Genomic DNA, 22,210 nt, shown 5'->3' with positions numbered 1-22,210 from the left:
GCTGCAGACTTCCTGTGTCAAACAGCAGCTTCCTGTGCAGCTGGGTCGATTCAGCAGCTAGATCAACTGTCATCTTTGTCATCTTTCAGTAGCCTATACAGACACTTACATTCTGTGTATAACTATAAGTGTGAAATGCCAATGTAAAAGTGTGGCATTGTTGGTCCAATACAAGGTCCTAGTTCAGCAGAGGACTGATCATATTCACATCCAGTGGCTTTCTATGTTTTTCTCTTTTTATCATGATCATAAATCAGTTCACAGTCAACTTGACCTGATGAATCTGATTCAACTGGGCAAGTCATTAATAGGGAACAGCCCTAGGGAACTGTGTGTGTGTGTGTGTGTGTGTGTGTGTGTGTGTGTGTGTTAGTAGATGGTACAAAGAATGCATAACACCCTAATACTCTCTGATGTTATTAACCCTTATTGTTCCAGCAGTATTAATAGCCGTAGCATTGGCCTGTGTGTCCTGGGGAAAGTTATTGGTGTACTGTCGATGGTAGCGCTCTGCTTGCCCCTGAAGCCAAAACCAGACCCACTGTGTAGATCTGACAGGCATTTATATGGTTAAGTAACCTATGATAGATTTTAGTATGAAATTTCTCATATGGATCTAGAGTTATAAGCTACTTGGTTGACATTTGGTCAATCTGAGGGCAGAAAAACGTTTGATATGGTCTATTTTTTGCTTCACAAAAGCAACAGTCAACTGTCAGATCTACACAAGTCGTATTTTATGGACTTAAATTCTTGGCTTGGTTTCGGTGTCAGGGTCAGATTTCTTCATTCGCCGCGACCTCCGGGTGACCTTTTGAACTCCGACCCTGGACTGTGATTGGCCGGAGGTCTCGGCGACTGAGGAACGGCCGGGTCGAGGAACAGGCACTGACACAGAGAGAGATGACTCTGTAAGATGCAGAGCTGCAGACTGTACTAAATGTACTAAATAACTAACATTTACTAAATTCAACACACTGGCATGTTGCTACATGTTGACTAAGTGATAAGATAGTTCTTAAAATCAACATTCACTGGAGACATTTTGCGTACAACCTCCAGCTAAAGTTGTTTTGTTTGCATCATTGTGTCAGGATGGATCACCATAAGGGCCAAAAAACACCCAAAATCAATAGCTGCCAGATTGTTATTGTGCCACAAACTCATCTTTTGATGTGAAATCCATAATACACTGTGAGTATTATGGATGACTATGAGTCAACAACAAAACAGACTCAAGATCATTTTTCAGATACTTGTAAGTCCATATGATTGGATTTTTGTCACTTCTAATTAGCTGCTACAGCTATTACAAAGACTCATTACAAACCTAGGAATTCAATGGGATTTGAGTGAACTAATGCTGGTCCAATAGGCAGCGAGTAGGGTTATTACCTTCAATCTCATACTGTTTTACAGTAATTGTTGTCTATCCAACATGTTGAAAGGAAATTGTCTTTTTCCTTTTAGTCCCACCAGCAGTACTCTACCTATAATACATCCATGTACTGTACAGAAGCAATGTATTATTACAGTATTAAGAGATGTTTTAGGCTAGACCTTTTCTGTCTTATAGTAATAGTTACTCTCATTAATTCTTTCTCTATCCTAATCCTATTTCCCCTTCGAATTGGAATACTACATACTATTGCTGAGCTAGAAAAGTTTGGGATATATTTACAGTAGATCCATTCTATTGTTTCTATCTAGAATTGTATTTTAACAGAAATGGAATGATAAATATCATATTCCCAATGTAGAACACTTTCTCAAATAAATTGCAGTACTAGATACCAGCAGGCTACTCTCCTATTATCTTATAGTCCTCTCAAGTGCTGACGTCATTTCGGGGTTTTCGATTTCCATCTGGATCCTTTTTTTCCCCGTTTCGTTCTGTCCTTAAAGTGGGTGAAATAATTTAAGTAGAAATGACGTATGATGAAGTTAGTACATATTTTAATGCGTGACAGAATAAAAAAAAAAAAATGGTGCAGATGTTCTGACTTCACAGAGCCACGATCTGCTTGAATGCGAAGCTAAGTGTCGCTAGCAATTTATTTGATCTTTTTCATTGCAGTTTTAAAACCAATCAGAATCCACCTCAACAAATCAAGAAAGGCATATTAGAGGAACCCATGAGATCAAAAATAGGCGGGATCCAGAATCCCAGAAATGATGTCACACTTGAGAAGACAATAGTCTTTTTCCTATCCAAAGGGAATACGAGGCAGCATGTCTGTCCCCCTCAGCCTGTCTTCCTCTCTCTCTCTCTGTGGTTGTTTGTGGCCTGAGCGCGGCGGTGCAGCGCAGTGCCTTGCTCACCGGCGCCCCCCCTCTCTGTCTCCCACACACAGCACACTAATGACTTTGCCCTGTACACCGAGGCCATTAAGTTTTTCAACCACCCCGAAAGCATGGTCCGCATCGCAGTCCGCACCATCACACTCAACGTCTACAAAGGTGAGTGCCGGGAACACGCATGCACGCTCACACACACGCACACGCATACACACACACACACACACAGGATGCCGGGACTGCCTACTGCTTCGCTTCGTCCTCTTTCCTTCTTCTTGCTGCTGCTTCTGGTGCATGAGCATGACTAACAGGTAATGCTTTGACTAAGCACACACACACACACACACACACACACAGCCTGCTGAAATAAACAAAGATATCACACATAAGTGACCGTGCTTAACAATCCTGCAAACAATGGAGATGGTTTTTAAGTGTTCATTAACTAATGTTAACTAATGCATTTACTAACATGAATTGAACAGTAGTTAATGTTAAATGCACATGAACAACTGCATCAATTAATGTTATACATGTTTGTTAATGTTAACTAATGTGTTTACTAACATGAATTACGCATCAACAGTGACATTAACAAAGATGAGTTCATATTAAATGCACAATAAACAACTGCATTAAGTAATGTTGTTATACATGTTTGTTAATGCCAATGTATTTTCTAAATTGAAACCCTAACTCATCATGTATTATTCAAACATATCCTGCCATTAAGTAAAGTAAGTAAGCCACAATAAGCATTACCTAACATGAATAGTGTGTTATTCATGTAATTTGGTATAAAGTGTCATTTAATTCATGTTAGTAAATTAGTTAACATTAGTTAATGAACACTTAATGTAAAGTGTTACCAGTTCTTCTTGCGGTCAGTAAATTTCCATTGCCATTCATTTTACATTGTCATTCATGTGACTTATCACTTCATTGATAAACTTAGTCTGCACTTGGAACATTCATGATGAAGTAAATTGGAAACTCAGTAACTCTTTAAATTACAGGCCATTAATTACACAGTAATGACCGGAAATAACTAAGTAACATCCAAGTAAAATAGATGTATTAACTAGTTATAGAATTAGAATGACTCAATTACTGAGTGATGAGTGATATACATATATATGACATATTTTCAGTCAACACACAACCTATAAAACAGATCCTATTAAAACATTCACATACACATATGTACTAACTCTTGAGAAAGTCCACACTACACTACATGTGAAGCCATTGCAGAAGTCCCTCCACCCATCATCCTATCCTGCACTAACGCTGCAGCTTTTGCAAAAGAAATCCTCTTGTGGGTGGAGCAGCAGTAATGCAGCAGCCTGCCAACAGGACTTCTGCAATAGCTCTGCTGCTTTCTGCACTTTGCTGCATCTGCTCTCCCTTTTCTCAGTTTTAGGGCTGACTAAGGGGAAATGGGTGGTGGAGTTGGTGGGTTTGGCTTTTCTGCACGGATTTACGCCTCTCTTCTTTATGCATAACATTACCTCAACATAGAGTCACTGCAATGTGTCAACTATATCTTCCTGTCTGTCCTCCTACCTGTTCTTGTCTAGTCCTGCATGCAACAGTTAGCCTTCTCACGTCAGTCATAGGTGTTTCTGTAACTCTACGTTGACTGAAGAGGCGTCACCAACAGTCATTACAGTTAGCGCTACTAACTCCAGTGTTTTAGTTAGTAGAGCTGTTTACTCTATATGAAGTAACCTGATTGTGTGGGGAATGTGTCATTGCCGGGCCAGCCATGTGCTATGCTGTGGTCAGGAATCAGCCAGAGAGGGAAGCATCAGCTAGACCCAACACCTGTGACTGATGTTCATCCAGCAGCTGAGAATTGTGACTGTTGTAATACAAGGAATTCAATAGGGATGTGACCATTGAGATTCTGAATGCATTGTGATTTGTATATAGTAAAAGCTGGCCTTGGTGAGTTTTAGATGCAAGTTTTAATAACCAGAGTTTACATTTTACACTTGTTGAAAGTTACCTTAAACTTCAAAATGTTTTACCCTAAAAAGTATCATACAGTGATGGAATTGATAGATTTTTAGCACATCACATGTTTGATGCTTCCTCTTTGTGTTGATTCCTCAGGACATGCACTGCAAAAAATTACAACCTTGGCAAGGGATTTTGTCCTATATCCAGACTTATCAAGCTAATTTGGGGATATTTTTGTTAAATAATTTCATTGCACTGGCAAATAATTTGATTAAAAAATATGACCCTTTTCACTGTAATGTAACTTACTTCAAGACATTTACTTGGTGCAAGTGAAATTGTCTTAGAGCAAGTTAATTATTTCAAGATATTCTTATTGTGTTGTGATGTTTTCACAAAACAAGTAAGCAGAATTTCTTTAAACCAGCCAAATGATCTGCCAGTGCAGTAAGATCCTTTGACAGAAAAGATCCTGAAGTAAGTTTGATTTCTATAAGCGTAGATAACAGATAAAATCACTTTCCAAGATTGTCATTTTTTGCAGTGTGGTTTCTTTGTTTAGATACCTACAGGTTCCTTCCCAACCTTCACCAGCCCCCCCACAGCCACCCCACAGCTACACCCCTTTACTCACATTAACCCTGTGTCTGTTTCCCCCCTCTCCCTCCTCCTCCTCCTCCTCTTCTTTACCCACTCCTCCTCCTCTTCCTCTCCTCCTCTCTCTCCCTCCTCTCCCCTCCCTCCCTCCCTCTGCGCGCCCCATCTGCCTAACTCCAGTCTCATGTAAGTTGGTTCCATTCACTAGTCTTCTTCTTTGGGCTGGGTATCATTGGAACATTTTCTCTTTCATCTGTTTTTTTTAGATGCCGGTACCGGTTGTAGAATGAGAACGTATTGATACCTTAAGCTGTTTAATTTCTGTGTAATATCTGTCAGTGTTTTTTACACTCAATTTTGATGCCTCAAAATTGATATTGATTCCAAAAATTGCCGCGATACCGATCGATCGATACAGATCGTGTGGTATCGCGTTTTCGATACCCAGCCCTACTTCTTCCTATTGGTCTATTTGTTATAAATGTACCGATATGAATATCTTTGTAATTCTTGTTGTAAACCATTCTGTATCGCCCACCTACACACATGCAGATAAACCTGCATGCCTTTTTTTTTTTTTGTTTCTTCTTAGGTTAATTGCTTCCACAGACTTAATTTCAGCCGAGCCCCTGATGGTGCTTGTTGTTTTGGTGATGGGGTTTGCCAATATTGGTTACTTTTGGTTGTTTAGTCGGTGTCTGCCTCTGTATGAGTTCTCAATTCATCCACAAACGGACAAAGCTGGAATGGCACTGTGACTCCTAACGGCGACGGCTTGTGATTAGCTCGTGTTTGCTTTTCTCCCATTGTGTAATCGGTTTATTTGATTTGGCTGTTCCTTCATGACCGAAGTCTTCTGTCGGACCTGTGTGCAGTAGCATTTGGAAATGACTCTTGCCGTTTATTTCTTTCCTACCGGATGGGTGGGTATTACTACATCAGGATTGTTCGGATTTCTAATAACTGACTCTCAAATACCTAAAATTTCTTATTAAATGGTCCTACGTGGCACACCCCACTTATCTACTCCAAACAGATTAAAACAAACGCTAGGAATTATTTGCAAATGCTGATTCACCCAGGTCACAGTATGAGGAGATATCATTGCCCATATTTTTCCGCTCCGTAGTTCTCCTTCCCATTACTGTTCTCACAGTGCCAATGCATTGAGAACGTTTGGATGATCCATATCTCTTTTTGTCCCCGATGTCAGTCTCCCTCTCTGGTGGAAACGGACCGTTCACCTCTGTCCTGAGTCTGGTCTAGTTTAGTCTATCCTGCCCTCCCCCCGGCTTGAGTTTAGTCTAGTCCAACCACGACTCATTTAGCCCCCTGTCCAACCTGACAAATTCTTAGCCCAGTGTTAACCTTTTGCCATTGGCGGTTGTTTTAGCCTTGTTTTTCCACATTGCACCACCTACCCCAGAGCTAATCTTTAGAATTTTACCCTAGCAAACGCAGCTCAGCTCTAAAACAGGATTACCCCACTTAGGAAAGCAGCAGTGTGAGAGAAGATCCCAGTCTAGGGTTAACCAGAGAGAAAAGCAGTTGGTCCTGGGCTCACTGCAGTGTCAGAAGCCCCATTCACACTCCTATTTCAATCTGAAACTGAACCAGCTTTACACATACTCTCAACCCCACTCCAACGGTGACCCCTTTGCATTAACAGTGGATTGACTTGACCGATTCATCGACTTAATTTGAGTTCATTTGCTTCGTTAATTTCCCTTAATTTCGTCTCACAGTTTGAACGGCTTTGATTGTTTTATCATATTTAATTGTCACATTTCTGGTAATGGGTCACAAGGTGCGTGGGTGTGTGTGTGTGTATATGTGTTACCTGTGGGTAACCATGGTAACGGCCCCCTTTCGCTGACCCCTGACCCCCTCTCCAGTGGACAACCAGCACATGCTGCACTACATCCGAGACAAGACGGCCGTGCCGTACTTCAGCAACCTGGTCTGGTTCATCGGCAGCCACGTCATCGAACTGGACAAGTGTGTGCAGACGGATGAAGAGTAAGTCCAGTCTGTCTTTCTCCAGCCGTCCCAAATGATTCAACCTTAGGTATCACCCTACAAGAGTGGCCTGTTATTCTCACTGTGGCCTCTAGGTGTCAGGCTTGTTTCAGGTTTGACAGATGAAGTTGGGCTTGGAGTTTGTGATCCACAGCATCCTCCTGGTGCTTATTTGATTACATTTTTCACAAGTACATGATATTATGCATTTTAGGGTTTTAATGTGAACTGGGTGAAATGAAAAAAAGGGTATTGCTATTATCTAGGGCATATTTTCCCCCTCATTCATAATTTCACAGGCATTTAATGAACTTTGAAGCACATTTTTGCCTCAATTTCTGAACCTGAACAACATCTCAATCTCTCTCTCTCTCTCTCTCTCTCTCTCTCTCCCTCTGTCCCCTCTGCCAGACACAGGAACAGAGGGAAGCTAAGTGACCTGGTGGCAGAGCACCTGGACCACCTCCACTACCTGAACGACATCCTCATCATCAACTGTGAATTCCTCAACGACGTCCTGACAGACCACCTCCTCAATCGCCTGTTCCTGCCCCTCTACGTCTACTCGCTGGTCAGCCCCGAGACGGTGCGTTACTCTGTGTGTGTGTCTGTGTGTGTGTCTGTGTGTGTGTGTGTGTGTGTGTGTGTGTGTGTGTGTGAGGGAAAACCATGAGGCAGCATGTTATTGTATATGCACTGTAGGACTCTTAATCTTGTGGTTAGGTTTGTTTTTTATCGCATTTAATTTCACACTTTTCTTCTTCTTTTAGCCTATTTTCTCTTCATTGTTTTTCCTATTTTATCTCTTCATTATGTATTTTACTATTACTAAACTCTGCATTTATATGAATGCAATATAAATAAAGTATATAATTACTATTACATGTGAAAGTGTGACCTCTCCTGGTCTTTCCGGTTGTGTTTTTCAGTCTGAAGAGAGAAAGATCAACCCTCAGGTGTCCCTCTACCTTCTGTCTCAAGTAAGACACACACACACACACACGCACACACACACACACAAAGGTGACAAGGTGGAAAATTACCACCAGCCACCACTTAAGTACTGGTATATTTTGGATGTGACTGCTGTGTTAATTTACTGTTTGCAAGTAAATCACTCTGGGAATGTCTACCAGCCACTTTGGCAGGTAGCCAGTCATCCATTGGCGGTTCTTAAGCCCAATATGGCTGCTGAATTCTGGGATTTACCAGCCACTGTGGCCTGTAGACAATAAAAGCTTCCTGCCCTTCCTCCCCCCCCCCCCCCCCCCCCCGCCCCCCCCAACACACTCACTCACACACACACAGTTTCAGCTAGATGCGTTGTTTGTGGATACTTCTGCCTCGGCTTTACTCGGCCTTGTAAGGTAAAGCTGACCAATCAGAGGCCAGGCCCTTAAGCCCCTCCAGAGACCTTACTCACAGTCTGACACTCATTTACAAGCTAAAGGAGGAGTAATAGCTGAATCCTTTGGGAATATTTTGTGAGTCGTTTCACACAAGTTTCTGCAGAAGAACAAATTTTGCATCACACACATATCTGCTGATTAGGATAAACAATACATTCTGTATTAGAGCTTTTCCTGACTTTGTCTGACACATAAGTCCCATTCATTTCCGATGGAAGATTCCTGTTTTAAAGCCCTTTCCTTGTTTTTTCCTTATTGTGTGTGTGTGTGTGTGTGTGTGTGTGTGTGTGTGTCGCAGGTCTTTCTGATCATCCACTATCGGCCGCTGGTCAACGCCCTGGCCGACGTCATCCTCAACGGAGACTTGTCCGTCTTCACCCCGCAGACGGACACACACAGCACACACAAGAACACGGTGAGACACACACAGACAAGAACACATAACAACATGGTAAAACAAATACAGACACACACACACACGCACACCCACACACACACGAACATGCTGAGACACACACCCCCCCGAGACACACTCACATGGACACACCGCAGACTCATGAACAGCACACACAAGAATGTGGTCAAACAAGCACACACACACACACACACACACACACACACACACACACACACGGTATAACACACACACATACTGCAGACTAATGCAAACCGCAAAAATATGCAAACATGCAAAAACATGGTACAACAAACACATGTGCACGCACACTCACACAAATATGGTAATACACACACACACACACTGCAAGCTGTCACTCAAAGCACACAGAAGAACACAGTATGACACACACACTCATACACACATTGCGGATTGACACAAACAGCACACAGAAGAACACGATATGAAACACACACACGCACAAATACAGTAAGACACATACAGGTTTACACACACACACATACTGCAAACTGACACACATGATACACACAAGAACATGGTAAGGTACACTCACTCAAACACACACACACACACACACTGCAGACAGAGTACAATACACACACACGCTCTGGGAGCACAGCACAACCAAGAACACACACACACACACACACACACACACACAGCAGAGTTCCAGTAGAGAGTGTAGGTGGTTGTGAGAGCACAGGGTCATGGTTTTCTCCATGATTCACCCACATCAAGGCATGAATATGCAAATCACCCACATTGTTCTGTCTTTTTTTCTTTTTTTTCCATTTCTCTTCTCGCTCGCTTTCGCTCCTTCCACCTTTCTTCCTGTCTGTCTGGGCCTTGGATTGAAACGTGTGACTCTGTCGTTTTTTCTCTCCTTTCTCTGCATCTCTATTTATGTTTGTCTCGCTTTGTTATTTCCCTTCGCTTTTTTTTATTTCCCTGTGCCTCTCTCGTTGGGTCTCTCTCTCTCTCCCTCCCTCTCCTTCTTTCCCCCTTCTCTTCCCCATCTGATTCCCCTCGTCTCTCTTTTTCTACTTCTCTCTTCCTCCCATCCTCTCTCTCTCTCTCTCTCTCTCTCCCTCCCTCTCTCTCTCTCTCTGACCATCTGCTTGTGAAGCCAGGTGGTTGTGCCGAGGTAGTGAGCGTTTCTCAGAACCCATGTGGTTTTTCTCTGCTCTGTTTGTGTGTGTGTGTGTGTGTGCGTGTGCGTGTGCGCGTGTGCGTGTGTGTGAGACTTGCGGCTGTTGTAAGAAGAAGCCTACCTTTTCAGTGAATGCGAGTGTGGGGCGCGATGTATTAACAACGTCGGTCTACCGCAAGAGGGGCCAGCCAGACGCACTGTGTAGCTCTGCGATAGACTTGGCTGCATGGAGCATTTTCAAAGCATCAGTATAGCATTGTGGAATGAATTGTTCTTCGTTGGTGTAATTGCCGCAGAAGCTTGAGCATGCACCTCATTGGCTTTTGTATTTGTAACATATAACTGAATGTGAATGCTTTTTTTAACGATGTTTTAGAAGCATGGAATCATTTTATTTTATTTATTCTTTGCGTGTGTTTTAGTTCACAGTTTGATTCCCACATCAGATAGACACGTCTCTCGTTTGATTTGTCCTCGATGAAAAGGGCCGACAGACAAAACACGGGCTCCGTCTTCAGCACAGGTGGTCAGGTGGCACTTCCTGTTTTGTCTTGTGATGTGGCAGGAAATGAGGTCACGCGGCGGAACACACCGATAGAGCCGGCTCCCCTAACCCAGATCTCTTTCCTGGAAGAGGATTGTGCGCGTGTGTGCGTGTGTGTGGGCGTCGCTGTTGATGCACTCTTAACCTGCTCAGGACCGCCTTTGTATTCTTCTTCTTCTGTCTTTTTTTTATACACGTGTTTACTTGCAAGTGCACCAATTAGATACAGTATGCATTTGCATGCATGTGTGTTTGAGTGTCTTGTTTTCAATGCACATGCAGATGTTTTGGTGCCCATGGTGTTTGCATTAATTAGTACATGTTTCGCCTACAAGTGCCCTATTTTGGTGTGCGGTTGAGTGTGTGTGTGTGTGTGTGTGTGTGTGTGTGCATTCGTGTGTGTGTGTGTGTAGGTTTGTCTTACATGCTCTCTGACCTCCATTAATTTCTCAGCATCGGCTCAGAGTGTGAGTGGTTTACCAGAACCTAGTCTGCAAACAGGTGCACCACACTCACACACACACACACACACACACACACACACACACCAATACTAGTCTGTGGTTTATGCCTGACAGTATACACGCTGCGTATTTAGCTGCAGCACAGTACAATCCTGACTGCTCAGATGCAACAGTGTATCAGTGTTTTTAATGTATGGGTCTAAAAAACAAAGTAGATTACATAAGCTTACATAGAAACCCACATTGTAGTATTGCATAACATGAAAAACAATTCAAAATTAAAAAGCCACTGCCCCATATTATCTAGGTATTCACACTTCTGTTAAACTATACTTCTCTACATTTGCATTTTTCAACATTTAGCTGATAGAGTGACTTACAATGAGGGAGACGTTACCGGTTTCTTGCTTTCTGATTGGCTGTCCTGTACTTTGGTCTATCTTCTTAATGTTAATGCTTCCCTCCCTCTCTCATAAGTACATGGAGAAAGGCCAGGGAGTGAGAGAGAGAACAGAGGATGGAGGAGAGAGAGAAGACAGGAGGGATGAGTGAAGGGCATGGATTAAAAAAGATAAATGGAACCGGTTTCAGTTCATTTGGCACACTTTTTCCCATAATGCACAGCTTCCTTCCAGCAAGTGTGTACTGTATTGCTGAGAAACTGCAGAGGTTTTCTTGGCACAAATTAGAATAAGGAGGTTAGGGCCTACAGTTTGTGACACTGTACACCAGGTGTATGTGTGTGTTTGTGTGTGTGTGTGTGTGTCGGTGGTTTGCCTTAGCGTAACAAGTACAGTGAACTAGGCCAGCCCAGTTTCAGTGTGCGATACCTGACCCTCTTCCTCTTTGTGTCCTGTAACAGAGTTATGTAATGTTATGTAAGCGGCGTTATACAAATGAAACCAGCTTATTACCACAGAAAGATGATACATCACGGAATCCATCGGCCCCCTATTTTGCAAACCTGCTGGACTCTCGCCATTTAGATAAACTTAATAAACTTACCAGCCGCAGCCGAAGTTAAACCTGCATTTTCTTGTTCAAGTGAGGCTGAGTGGCATTTTTCCTTGCACTTAAGTGACTGGTATGCGTACAGATGATGCTTCACCTCTTGATGCCCCTCCCAGGTCAGAGCAATCACTCCAACCCAGTTCCATTTTCATCTTACACCCCGTCCCCAAAGTCTGGAAACATATTGAAACTGAACTTAAGAATACCCAAGTCTTGAAAAGTCTGGAAATTACACAAAATGTTCGGAAAAGTACGGACCAAAGCTATTATTCAGTTGCAATACACACAACTACATATTTGATGTACTTGTAGACCCTCCATGTGAGGGATTGTGGCTTAGTCCAGTGGTTCTCAACGTGGGCCAGGGGACCACCAGGGGTCCTTGAGGGGGTTCTAGGGGGTCCCCAGCAAATTGATGAATCGTTAAACTTCAGCATTATTTCATTTACAAGAAGTTAACACAATTAGAGAGACTGTAGAAGAATGACTGTTTTGATCATAGCTTCACTGTTATCTCTCTACCCACAATACAGATAGTCATGGAATTCTGGACAAAATCATATCTAACAATAAAAATATTCTCAGATTACAAAATCTCATGGAATGGGGGTCCGTGGCTCGAATGTGAACTACATGAACGGTCCTTGATATGAAAAAGGTTGAGAATCACCGGCTTAGTCGATATGCTGCCCAGCCACTATCGCCATCATTTTGACCTCTGACCCCAAAATGTTCAACTCCAGTCAAAAGCATTGAGGTTTGGCAAAAAGTTTCGAAATGGAGGAAAGTACAAGAACCCTGATTTTTTTTTTAAGGCTTTTTAAGCGAGCAGGCAGGGTTTGCGTGTCAGAGGTCGAACCTGCGACCTTTCAGTCTCTAACCACTAACACCCTGCCATTCCTTCAACCTGAACTGTGCCTGAAATTTCTAACCAAGCAGGGCATACCAGGTGTGGTATGAAAAAACCCTAACCCTAACCCTGTAAAAATGCAGCGGAGATTAGCGGTCTGTGACTATTGGATGTTATAATTTCACATGCCTGAGAATCGTCTTCATCTAGCAAGATAACAAGGACACAAACCATTGCCATCAGCCTGTCTGAATGGATAACCGGTCTTTCGTTTCCCATAGATATGAGAACCGAGCACAACATACAAGCAGGCGGCTTAGTTTTACTGTAAGTCAATGTGTTTGCTTCTTAGCACGCCGTCTTATCATGTACCAGCTGTTTCCTGTGTGTGTGTGTGTGTGTGTGTGTGTCTGTTTGAGTGACTGTGTTTTGAGAAATGGGCTCCTTCTGGTTCCAGTATGGCTTCACCTGTCATCGATAATGTACAACAGCTTGTGTGTGTGTGTGTGTGTGTGTGTGTGTCAAGTGGTCATTGCCTAATCTGATAATATATTAGGGGGAAGTGGCTTGTGTGTTTTAGCGGCATTTGACCAACATGATAGAGCAAGAAGGATTTACTGTAAGGCCCTCTGTGTGTATTTGGGTGAATGTGTTTTTCTGTGTGTGTGTTTGTGTGTATCTGTGTTTTTGCTGCGAGTGTTCCGGTAAAGAGGTGCGGTGATATTGTCTTCTGGGAAAAGGACTGTGAGAGCAAAGTCTCTTCTAAGTAGCCAATCTCTGAGTGTGTTTATTATTATTATTATTATTTCAGTATCAGTTCTAAGATATTATTATATTATCTGGCAATTTATTACAGAAACAGGTTTTATTGCATTTTTGAGTCATTTAGAGGAGCCTTTTATCACACTTTGGTTATTCCATTATCTGACAGTTATCACATGATCAGCTGCTTCACCCCTCTCTTTTGCTCCTCCTCTCTCTCACTCACCCTTTATGCCTAGTTAACGCTATGTGGCTTGGTGTGTGTGAGCTCCATATGAACATGCCATGCAGACATGCCATCCATATACCTTGGCATGTTTCTTGCTCTTTCATGATGGCCATACGCCCGGAAACTCCAATACTTTTAGTGGCACTGTGGGAAAATTCAGCCGTCCAAAGCCCCCGGCAAGAGAAAAAAAAGAATCAGCCAGTAGTTCCAGTTCCTCTTTGTTCAGGCAGTCCTTGATGGAGATGCGTCTAGGTAACATGAACCAGCCATTAGCGTTGTCACAATACCAGAATTCTGACTTCGACACCAATACTAATACCGTGGTATCATAGTATCAAATGCCTAGATACTAAATATCTAGGCATTTGATACTATGATACCACGGCAAACAAGAAAAACCATCAAGCAATGTCGCAGAACAACCACTGTACTTTATTTGAACCAAAACCATGGAAAGCACCATTAAGTTTAACATGAAAATCAAAGGGGGGGTATCCTAGGATGTGGCAATTCCTAGTGTTTCTGGTGATTTTGGTTCTTGGAGGTGTGAAGTAATCACAGTAAAAAAAAATGGAATCATGTTACTGTACGGTTTCCCCAGAGTCACCAAGTATAAAACACGCCCCCTTGTACAAGCCAGTCAGATTTTGCTCCAGTGTCTATGTAGACACTGGACTGTCTGAAATCGACCAATCAGTGCTAAGAGGAGAATGGCAAGCCAATCAGCGCAGTAGCTCATTAGCAAAAGAAGCTGCTTATGTAAAACGACCCATTTTGTTGTAGGTGGGAAACAAACACTGGGAAGTGAACAGCTAAAGCTAGAACTAAATGATTTTTACTGAAAAAAACGTTATAGACTGAAAGGCTGAAAAAGCAAAAGATACTCCTCCTTTAAATAACTTCATAAATATTCATCTCTGCAGTGAGAACAAATAACAAAATAAATACATCAAGAACTTGAATAAAACTGCCGTCACCAGTTTAGTCAACCAGTTTAGGAGGGACTGAATCCAGGGATTCAGTTGGAGACATGGTGGACATTTTGACCCTCTTCAGACTCCATAGAATTTTGTGCTGACTGCCGCATTCCACTATCAAGAGCCAGCCTGAGGCTCTGTCCATTCCAAAGCTAGTTCACCTTCTCTTAACAATTCCAATCCACATGCCATCTGCATGTGTCCGCCTTCTAGAGGAGATGTTGAAATGGAATTTCAGCTCGCAAAACACATTTGGTTAAAGCATCAAAGTCTCTCGAAGACTATTGGTTATCATGCCAATGCTTCCAGGCGTTCTTCTCTTGGTTAATGTGTTTCTCTGTCTCCCCCTCTCTCTATCCCTTTCTCCTTCTCTCTTTCCCTGCCTCTCTAACTCCCCCCCCCCTCCAGGCCAGTGCAGGTGGTGTGCGTCGCTTCACCAAGCCCCCCGAGTCCCTGGAGCGCTCCCTGGAGCTCTCGCGCCACCGGGGCCGCAAGAGAACCCAGAAGCGGCCCAACTACAAGAACCTGGGCGAGGAGGAGGAGGAGGACAGGGCCGGGGGAGGAGGAGGAGGAGGGGGTGGAGGAGGAGGAGGAGGAGGAGGGGGAGGAGGAGAGGAGGGCTGGGAGGACGACGGTCGAGAGAGGGAGAAGGGAAAAGGTACAGAGGGAGGAGGAGGAGGTGGTGGGAGTTCTAAGGGAAGCAGAGCGAGTGGGGAGACGGCGGAAGGTGAGTGCGCGCGTGTCGTTGGACACGGGAGTACAGGACTGTGTGTGTGAGTGTGCCTTCACTGCCATCGATCAGACCCGACCTCCCATGATGCACTCTGATTACCCAGCGGCCACCACGGCAGCAGCCCTCCTCTCCAAACTGACAAGAGAACGACTATAACAATTAACAACAGAAAAGTAAAACGATGATAACAGCTTAACTCCAATAACAGCTTAACTATTAATCATAATGTACTCTGCTTGCTGTTTGCTGTAACTTCAATATTTTACATTTTGGTACATTTTAGCTAACAAATGAGACTTTTAAGACTATTGAGTGATGTGTCAGCTCAGGAAAGAAAGAGTGGATTAGACCTCGCTTCAGCCTCTCCAAACTGGCAGAGAAAGAAAAATCACTCAAATGCTAAAACAATGAAGACTATGCATGATATGAAAAGTGAGAAAATGTGAGAAATAAGGAAAAGGAAAGAATGAAGGAGTGATCACACTTAAGGGTTAAGAAAAAAGTGGATGAAAAATGAAAGAGCAGAAGCAGAAAAAAAAACCTCTTTGGGCAGTTTTGAGACGAGGCCTCCCTCTTTCTGCTGCTTCCCCCGTTTGGCACCTTGTCATTTCCCCACGGTTACCATGGCTACCACTGATCGCCGCGTCCGCCGCGGCCTCCGTGGCAGCCGACTGTCCATCTCCACGGTGATACACCATCCATCCTGTGCTCCTCACCTCTCCGCCTGTCTCTCACTCTCCTGTGTGCATGTGTGTTAGCATCTGAGGGTGTGTGTGTTTATAAGTAAATATGTTAGCATTTCACTCGTCTAAAGTGATTCCTTCTTTCCTTGGACTGAATAGGGAGCCGAAGTTGATGTCATTTTCATCAACCCTTTGGTTGACTTGACCCTATGTCAATGTATGGGAGGTTACTTCATGTAAGCAATTTAAAAAGCATATGACTTTTATTTTGAAATATGTTGTAGGTAGCATCAACATATTTCGCTTGGCTTAATTTCACAAAAATTCATTCAGTATTATTTACATGGATGACAAATTTAACTACACTACCTGGCAGACGTTTAGCTGGAATGTTCCATCTCTTGCAAAGGGAACAAGCTACATTGGCTTGCTAGCTAGCTAGCTACAGCTTCACAGGCTACAGTGAAAACATGTTGGTAGTTGCTATCATGAGCCTGAACTCAGACTTTAGCAAAGTCCCAAACTGCATCTCAAGAGGTGAAAACCTAGCCATGCGCGACACCGTCTACTCTCTACAACAGTTGGTACATTTTACGTTGTAGTTCTCCATCGTTACAAAGTGTTTTCTGTACACTTCAATGCCCTAAAATAACATAAGTGTGCAAATTGCCTAAAAGCTTATACTGCGTAGTGAGCGAGAGGTGAATCTAATCACCATTTGTTGCTTTGTTTAGTTGCAGAAGACGTACTACTTTGCAGTCAATAGTAAAAGTAACTGTAACTTGGCTAATACTGTTTGTATTAGCCAACTGTTCCATCTTCTGTCCATAGACACACCAAGGACATTGATTTTTGTTGATTTGTAAGAAAACTTCAAACTGTCTAGGTGTTGCTTAAATGTGTCAGCAATTAAATGATGCATCGTTTCTGCTAAATGTCCGCTGACCATGGATCGGTCTCCATTTGCTTGTTCATTCGTCCGTTCACGATAACACACAATATCTCCAACACCGCCAATCGGATTTTGATTAAACTTGAGGGAATGATGCATCTCACCATCACACTCCAGCAGTTTCAAAATTAAAGAATATCCCAAGGATAATGCCACAATTACAGGACAAAACAAGATACTGATTGGCCGAGAGTGGGACTGATTCATTTGTGGGGGATGACATATTTACAGTTTTACAGTTTTTGTTTTAATTTTGCGACGGTAAGCATATTTTCAAATGGTCGATATCTGACTTTGGAACGCACCTTGTGTTCTTCAGATACAACCTAATACAACAGTGATTCTCAGATTCCCATGGGAGGGTGCGGAGGGCTTGGCTATCTTCACAACCCGAGAACTTTCTGAAGCTCACGATGCACAGGCAATATTTTTCGGCAGAGCACATTTGCATGGACAAAATTCAGTGTGAATAACATTGTGGGCTGCCGCGGAACAAACACTTTCAAAATGAGGCATCTACCATTTTGGGGGGAAAAAAAATGACACCTACTCTTACAAAACGATCGATAAGAAAAGTCAACAAATTGCAGTATGGTGCTTTTGAAAGGATAGTAGGTAACTTCTAACTTGTAGTAAGTCCTTGGCTGACAAAATGACACACTTTTAGAACTGACAAATAATGGTCTTCAGGTAATTTTCTCCCTAATGGATATAAAAATTGGCCCATCTTTATTGCTTCAACATGTTGCCCATGTTTTGAACTAGTGTAGGGAGAGAGGGAAACACTTTAGACTGTAAATTCATAATCACTGGTGAGTCCATTTTTCTCTCCACATCGACCAGGCGTGTTTCTGTAGGGTGTGTGTGATGTGAATGTGAATAGCACGTGTTTTTAAAAAAAGTTACCCTCACGCAAATGTATGTGTTTTTATGTAAGTACTAAATCTGAGTGTGTGTGTGTGTGTGTGTGTGTGTGTGTGTGTGCACAGAGATAGAGATGGTGGTGATGGAGAAGTGCAAGGTGTCAGAGCTGACGGAACAGAACATCACTGATGAGGAGAAGACCGCCGCAGCCACCCGCACACACGCACAGAGGAGCAGGTACACACACACACACACACACACACACACACACACACACACACACAAACAAAGAGATAACCCCACCAAGCAGCAACCACACTGAATGGTTTTGATGGTTTTGAGATGGAAAGAATGAATAAAAGGAAAGAAATGAGTCTCTCTGGACTGATGTTATCTTCTCTCTCTCTCTCTCTCTCTCTCTCTCTCTCTCTCTCTCTCTCTCTCTCTCTCTCTCTCTCTCTCTCTCTCTCTCTCTCTCTCTCTCTCTCTCTCTCTCTCTCCCTCCCTCCAGGCCATTCCTAGACATGGTGTACAGTGCTTTGGACTGCACCAATGAGGACTACCACGCCCTGTTTGTCCTCTGCCTGCTCTATGCAGTCTCACACAGCAAAGGTAAGCCTGGCTGACGTCCTACACAGCAGGGTTTACCTTGTGCACATGTGTGGGTGCAGCAAGGTTTGGGTCACAAAGCATTTAGACGCATACTTTTACATACTTTTACATTTACAGTCATTTTTTATATACTTTACATTTTGGTGTATGCTATAGAGCAGTGGTCTTCAATCCTTGAGACCCAGGGCGCTGCTGGTTTTCATTCTAGCCATCTAATCAGGGACTGATTCACACCTGGGATGCCAGGTGAACGCAATTAACTACCTGGTAGTTTAGAAAACCAGCAGGACCAGGATTGAGGACCACTGCTATAGAGGGGCTTTAGGTGATGTTACTCACCCTCTGGCAGCCATATTGGAGGTCCTCAGCTCTTGGGCAACTGTGACTTTGAACAGGTGGTTGCATTTCTAAATATACAACTTGGCTATCTCAACATAATTGAATAGACATGGTTAAATTCTGTGCTGTTTATGACTGGGAACTGCTCATTTCACCACTGATATATTGATTTAGTGTTTAGATAATGCCAGCTTGTTAGCTAGCTAACCATAGTATCTAATCAGCTAACCGCTGCCGTCTTGTAAACACATCTGATTTGTGGACTAGCTAACATATCGAGTAGAAGCTAGTGTAGAAGTGTAGTGTAGACGCTTCTAGTGGCTAGTAGTCTTAAAATGAATATTGGTTGCTTTGCTAAATTAGCCTGCAGGCTAGTTAGCTAGCTAACAAAAAAACAACAGTTCAGGTTAACTGAGCTGACTCTTCTCAAGCTACAACTCAGATTAGAGCTAAAGATAAGACAGTTTACGGTCACAGTAACCTACATTTGGAAACAAAACTACCTTATCAGACTGTTCTTTTACTTATATCATTACTGAACTCACCTACACCCACTACTGAACTTCTTTTTCTTGCTTGGTTGTTACATATTTAGTCATTATATGGAAACAGCTAATTCTCCACTGCAAAGCCTCTGTTTGAGCTCTCAACAAAAGTGTGTGTGTGTGTCTGTGTGCGCGTGTGTGTGTGTGTCTGCCTGTGTGTGTGTGTGTAGGTATAAACGGTGACCTTCTGGAGCGGCTCCAGTTGCCAGTTCCTGACCAGGAGAGGAGCTCCTACAGCCTGGTGCTGGTAGAGAGGCTGATCAGAGTTATGAGCCAGGCAGCACAGCCAGGTAACACACACATGTATACACACACACACGCGTGCGCGTACAACACATATAAACACACTGGACGGCATCGATCATGTGAAATACTGTATAAATGAAAGCAAATGTAATGTAAATCTATACAGAAAACGTTGTTAGAAATGGAGATCAATGTCTTCATGTTCCTCTCTTTGTGTGTGTGTGTGTGTGTGTGTGTGTGTTTATGTGTAGATGGTAAGGTGCGTCTAGCTACCCTTGAACTGAGCTGCCTCTTACTAAAGCAGTCTGTACTGTCTGGACACCACTGTATCATCAAAGATGTACACCTGGCCTGCCTGGAGGTATAGTATACACATACACATACACATACACACCAAGATACACATGCTTGCACACTTACTAACTCTTCTCACACACGTACATCCACTGCATAATGGCACAAACACTTCCACCTTTCACATACCAGAATCAGAATCAGATTTATTTTCGACAGGTACATTTTCACATACTAGGAATTTGACTTGGTGAAGTTGGTGCAGTGCAATATACAGGCATTTAGACAGACAAACAAGCAGCAATCAAGCTTTACAAATATAATTTAAATATCAAATATAAGATACAAAGAAGAAGAAAGAAGAGATTCCTGAAAAATACCAGACAATAAGGTGTAAAAAATCATTCCTGTGTTCCTAGAATGATCATGCCTAAACAAGCGCACTCTGATCTGCTTGACATTAGATGGGGATTAGCCTTCAAAATAAAAGCGCAAAAGTTTATACGTGTTGAAATAGATTTAAACCAATTTATTTGTATTTAATCGTCACACCCAATAGTTGAGTACAAAGATTAATATTTTATGTCATAAAAATAAAAATACTATAATATGTGTAATTTGTAACTATAAAGGCTTTCATTGCTACTGCACAAAAAATAGATTCAAACAGTAAGTTTAAATCTATTTCTACATGTGTAAACCTTTGCGCTTTTATTTTGAAGGCTAAACACCATCTAAGTCAAGCAGGTCAGAGTGGGCTTTCTGCCTGAGCAGCCCTAAGGTCCTAAGGTGGCAGCACAAAGTCAACAAATGAATGGCAGTGCCATCAATATTACTCAAAGACGCTAGTTTCACCCAGTGGCTCAAACCAAGACGTAAATACAACTGGATTAAATTACATTAAACAGCTGTGTCATGTTGGCCCTCTGTGAAATGCAAGCTCATCATCATCTCCACCCATTTTCTTTTTTTTTTGAGATCATGATCTCAGAATTATGAGATCATTATGTCAGGATTAAGAGATCTTTTCTTAGAATTATGAGAGAATTATCTCACAAATATGAAAAAAGATGTCATGTAATTTGACCCCTTTGGTCATCTTAAACATTAAGTGATGACAACATAGACACCAAAATCATCCATATGTCCACTGTAGATCATTCACTCCGGTGCTCCATGCTAACACTTTAGCATACACTATGTTGAGTGAAAGTAGGCGACTAGCATTATCACAAAAGTGAGAAATTGAGAACTTAGCAGCTGTAAAAGTAAATGGTAAGTAATCTTAAATGATATGTTGCTACACCTTGCACTTTTACAAACAGTACATTATATTTTATATTATATATTTATTATAATTATATATATTATTGTATTTCAAAACCGTTCAAAACAGTAGTCCCTGTTTTGAACAATCAGGGACTACTTTCCCTGCTTCCATAGGAAGTGAAGGTGGAGGGCGATGGGAGACTGTGTACAGCTAAAAACCACTGAGCAGCGGATGAATACGTGGTTGCTCACCTAAATAGTTCCAAAAATAAACCTGGGTACATCAGCTATATTGAGTTATGGATATTTCATTTTTTGAAATTTCAAGAATCTACAGTCCATATAATAAAAACAACAAACAATTATTACTAAAAGATCAGTCTCCCAAAAACTGTTTTCCCATCATGGGAACTTTCCTGAGAATCCTGTAGGATCTTTCTGGAGAAATCATTGGGCACCAAACCGGTCATGATCAGCAGGGTCTGATCACTGCCAAATCCAGGAAGCTGTAATTCCCTATTGAGCCCTCTAGAGGCACTGTTATCCTAATTCAGTGAAACAACCCCCCCCTTTTCCATGTAACACAAGCACTTCCTCAGAATCCGTATTGCCGTTAAGTTTCTCAATAAGCGCTAATCCACTGATATCGTGCGGTAGATGTGATGTCCCGGACAAGCCCAACTTCCCTTTTTCCCCTCCTCTCACCACTCTGTCCTCACCCTTCCTCCCCCTCCCTTTTCTTTCCTCAAACTCCTCTCTCTCTCTCTCTCTCTCTCTCTATGTCTCTCTCTCTCTCTCTCTCTTCCTCCTCTCCTCCTCCTACCCCCCCTGGATTGCACAGCCATTCACATAGTCTTCCTCATCCTTCTGGGAAACAGTTCAATTTGATTTCCTCTTAATTCAGTGGAATTCTCCCCACCCTCTCTTTCACTCTCCTCCTCTCTCTTCCTTTATGACTGAAGCATAAAGTTTTTAATTTG

General features: G+C 42.5%; 1 protein-coding gene across 2 annotated transcripts in view; it reads left to right on the top strand.

Annotated features, from left to right (window-relative positions):
* clec16a (C-type lectin domain containing 16A) overlaps positions 1-22,210 on the top strand; it is a 57,803-nt gene that overhangs the window by 4,038 nt on the left and 31,555 nt on the right. Inside the window, exons 5-14 of one of the 2 annotated variants that reach the window (XM_078284703.1) lie at positions 2,355-2,460; positions 6,756-6,879; positions 7,291-7,465; positions 7,809-7,859; positions 8,587-8,703; positions 15,102-15,351; positions 18,051-18,162; positions 18,437-18,537; positions 19,592-19,711; positions 19,919-20,028. In XM_078284703.1, the coding sequence (XP_078140829.1) occupies positions 2,355-2,460; positions 6,756-6,879; positions 7,291-7,465; positions 7,809-7,859; positions 8,587-8,703; positions 15,102-15,351; positions 18,051-18,162; positions 18,437-18,537; positions 19,592-19,711; positions 19,919-20,028 (1,266 nt within the window). The remainder of the gene's footprint in view (positions 1-2,354; positions 2,461-6,755; positions 6,880-7,290; positions 7,466-7,808; positions 7,860-8,586; positions 8,704-15,101; positions 15,352-18,050; positions 18,163-18,436; positions 18,538-19,591; positions 19,712-19,918; positions 20,029-22,210) is intronic. The other variant, XM_078284704.1, reaches the window with a different exon arrangement.

The sequence above is a fragment of the Centroberyx gerrardi genome, chromosome 7, assembly GCF_048128805.1.
Source record: "Centroberyx gerrardi isolate f3 chromosome 7, fCenGer3.hap1.cur.20231027, whole genome shotgun sequence".
NCBI lineage: Eukaryota > Metazoa > Chordata > Actinopteri > Beryciformes > Berycidae > Centroberyx > Centroberyx gerrardi.
This window is presented reverse-complemented; position numbering and strand designations above follow the sequence as displayed.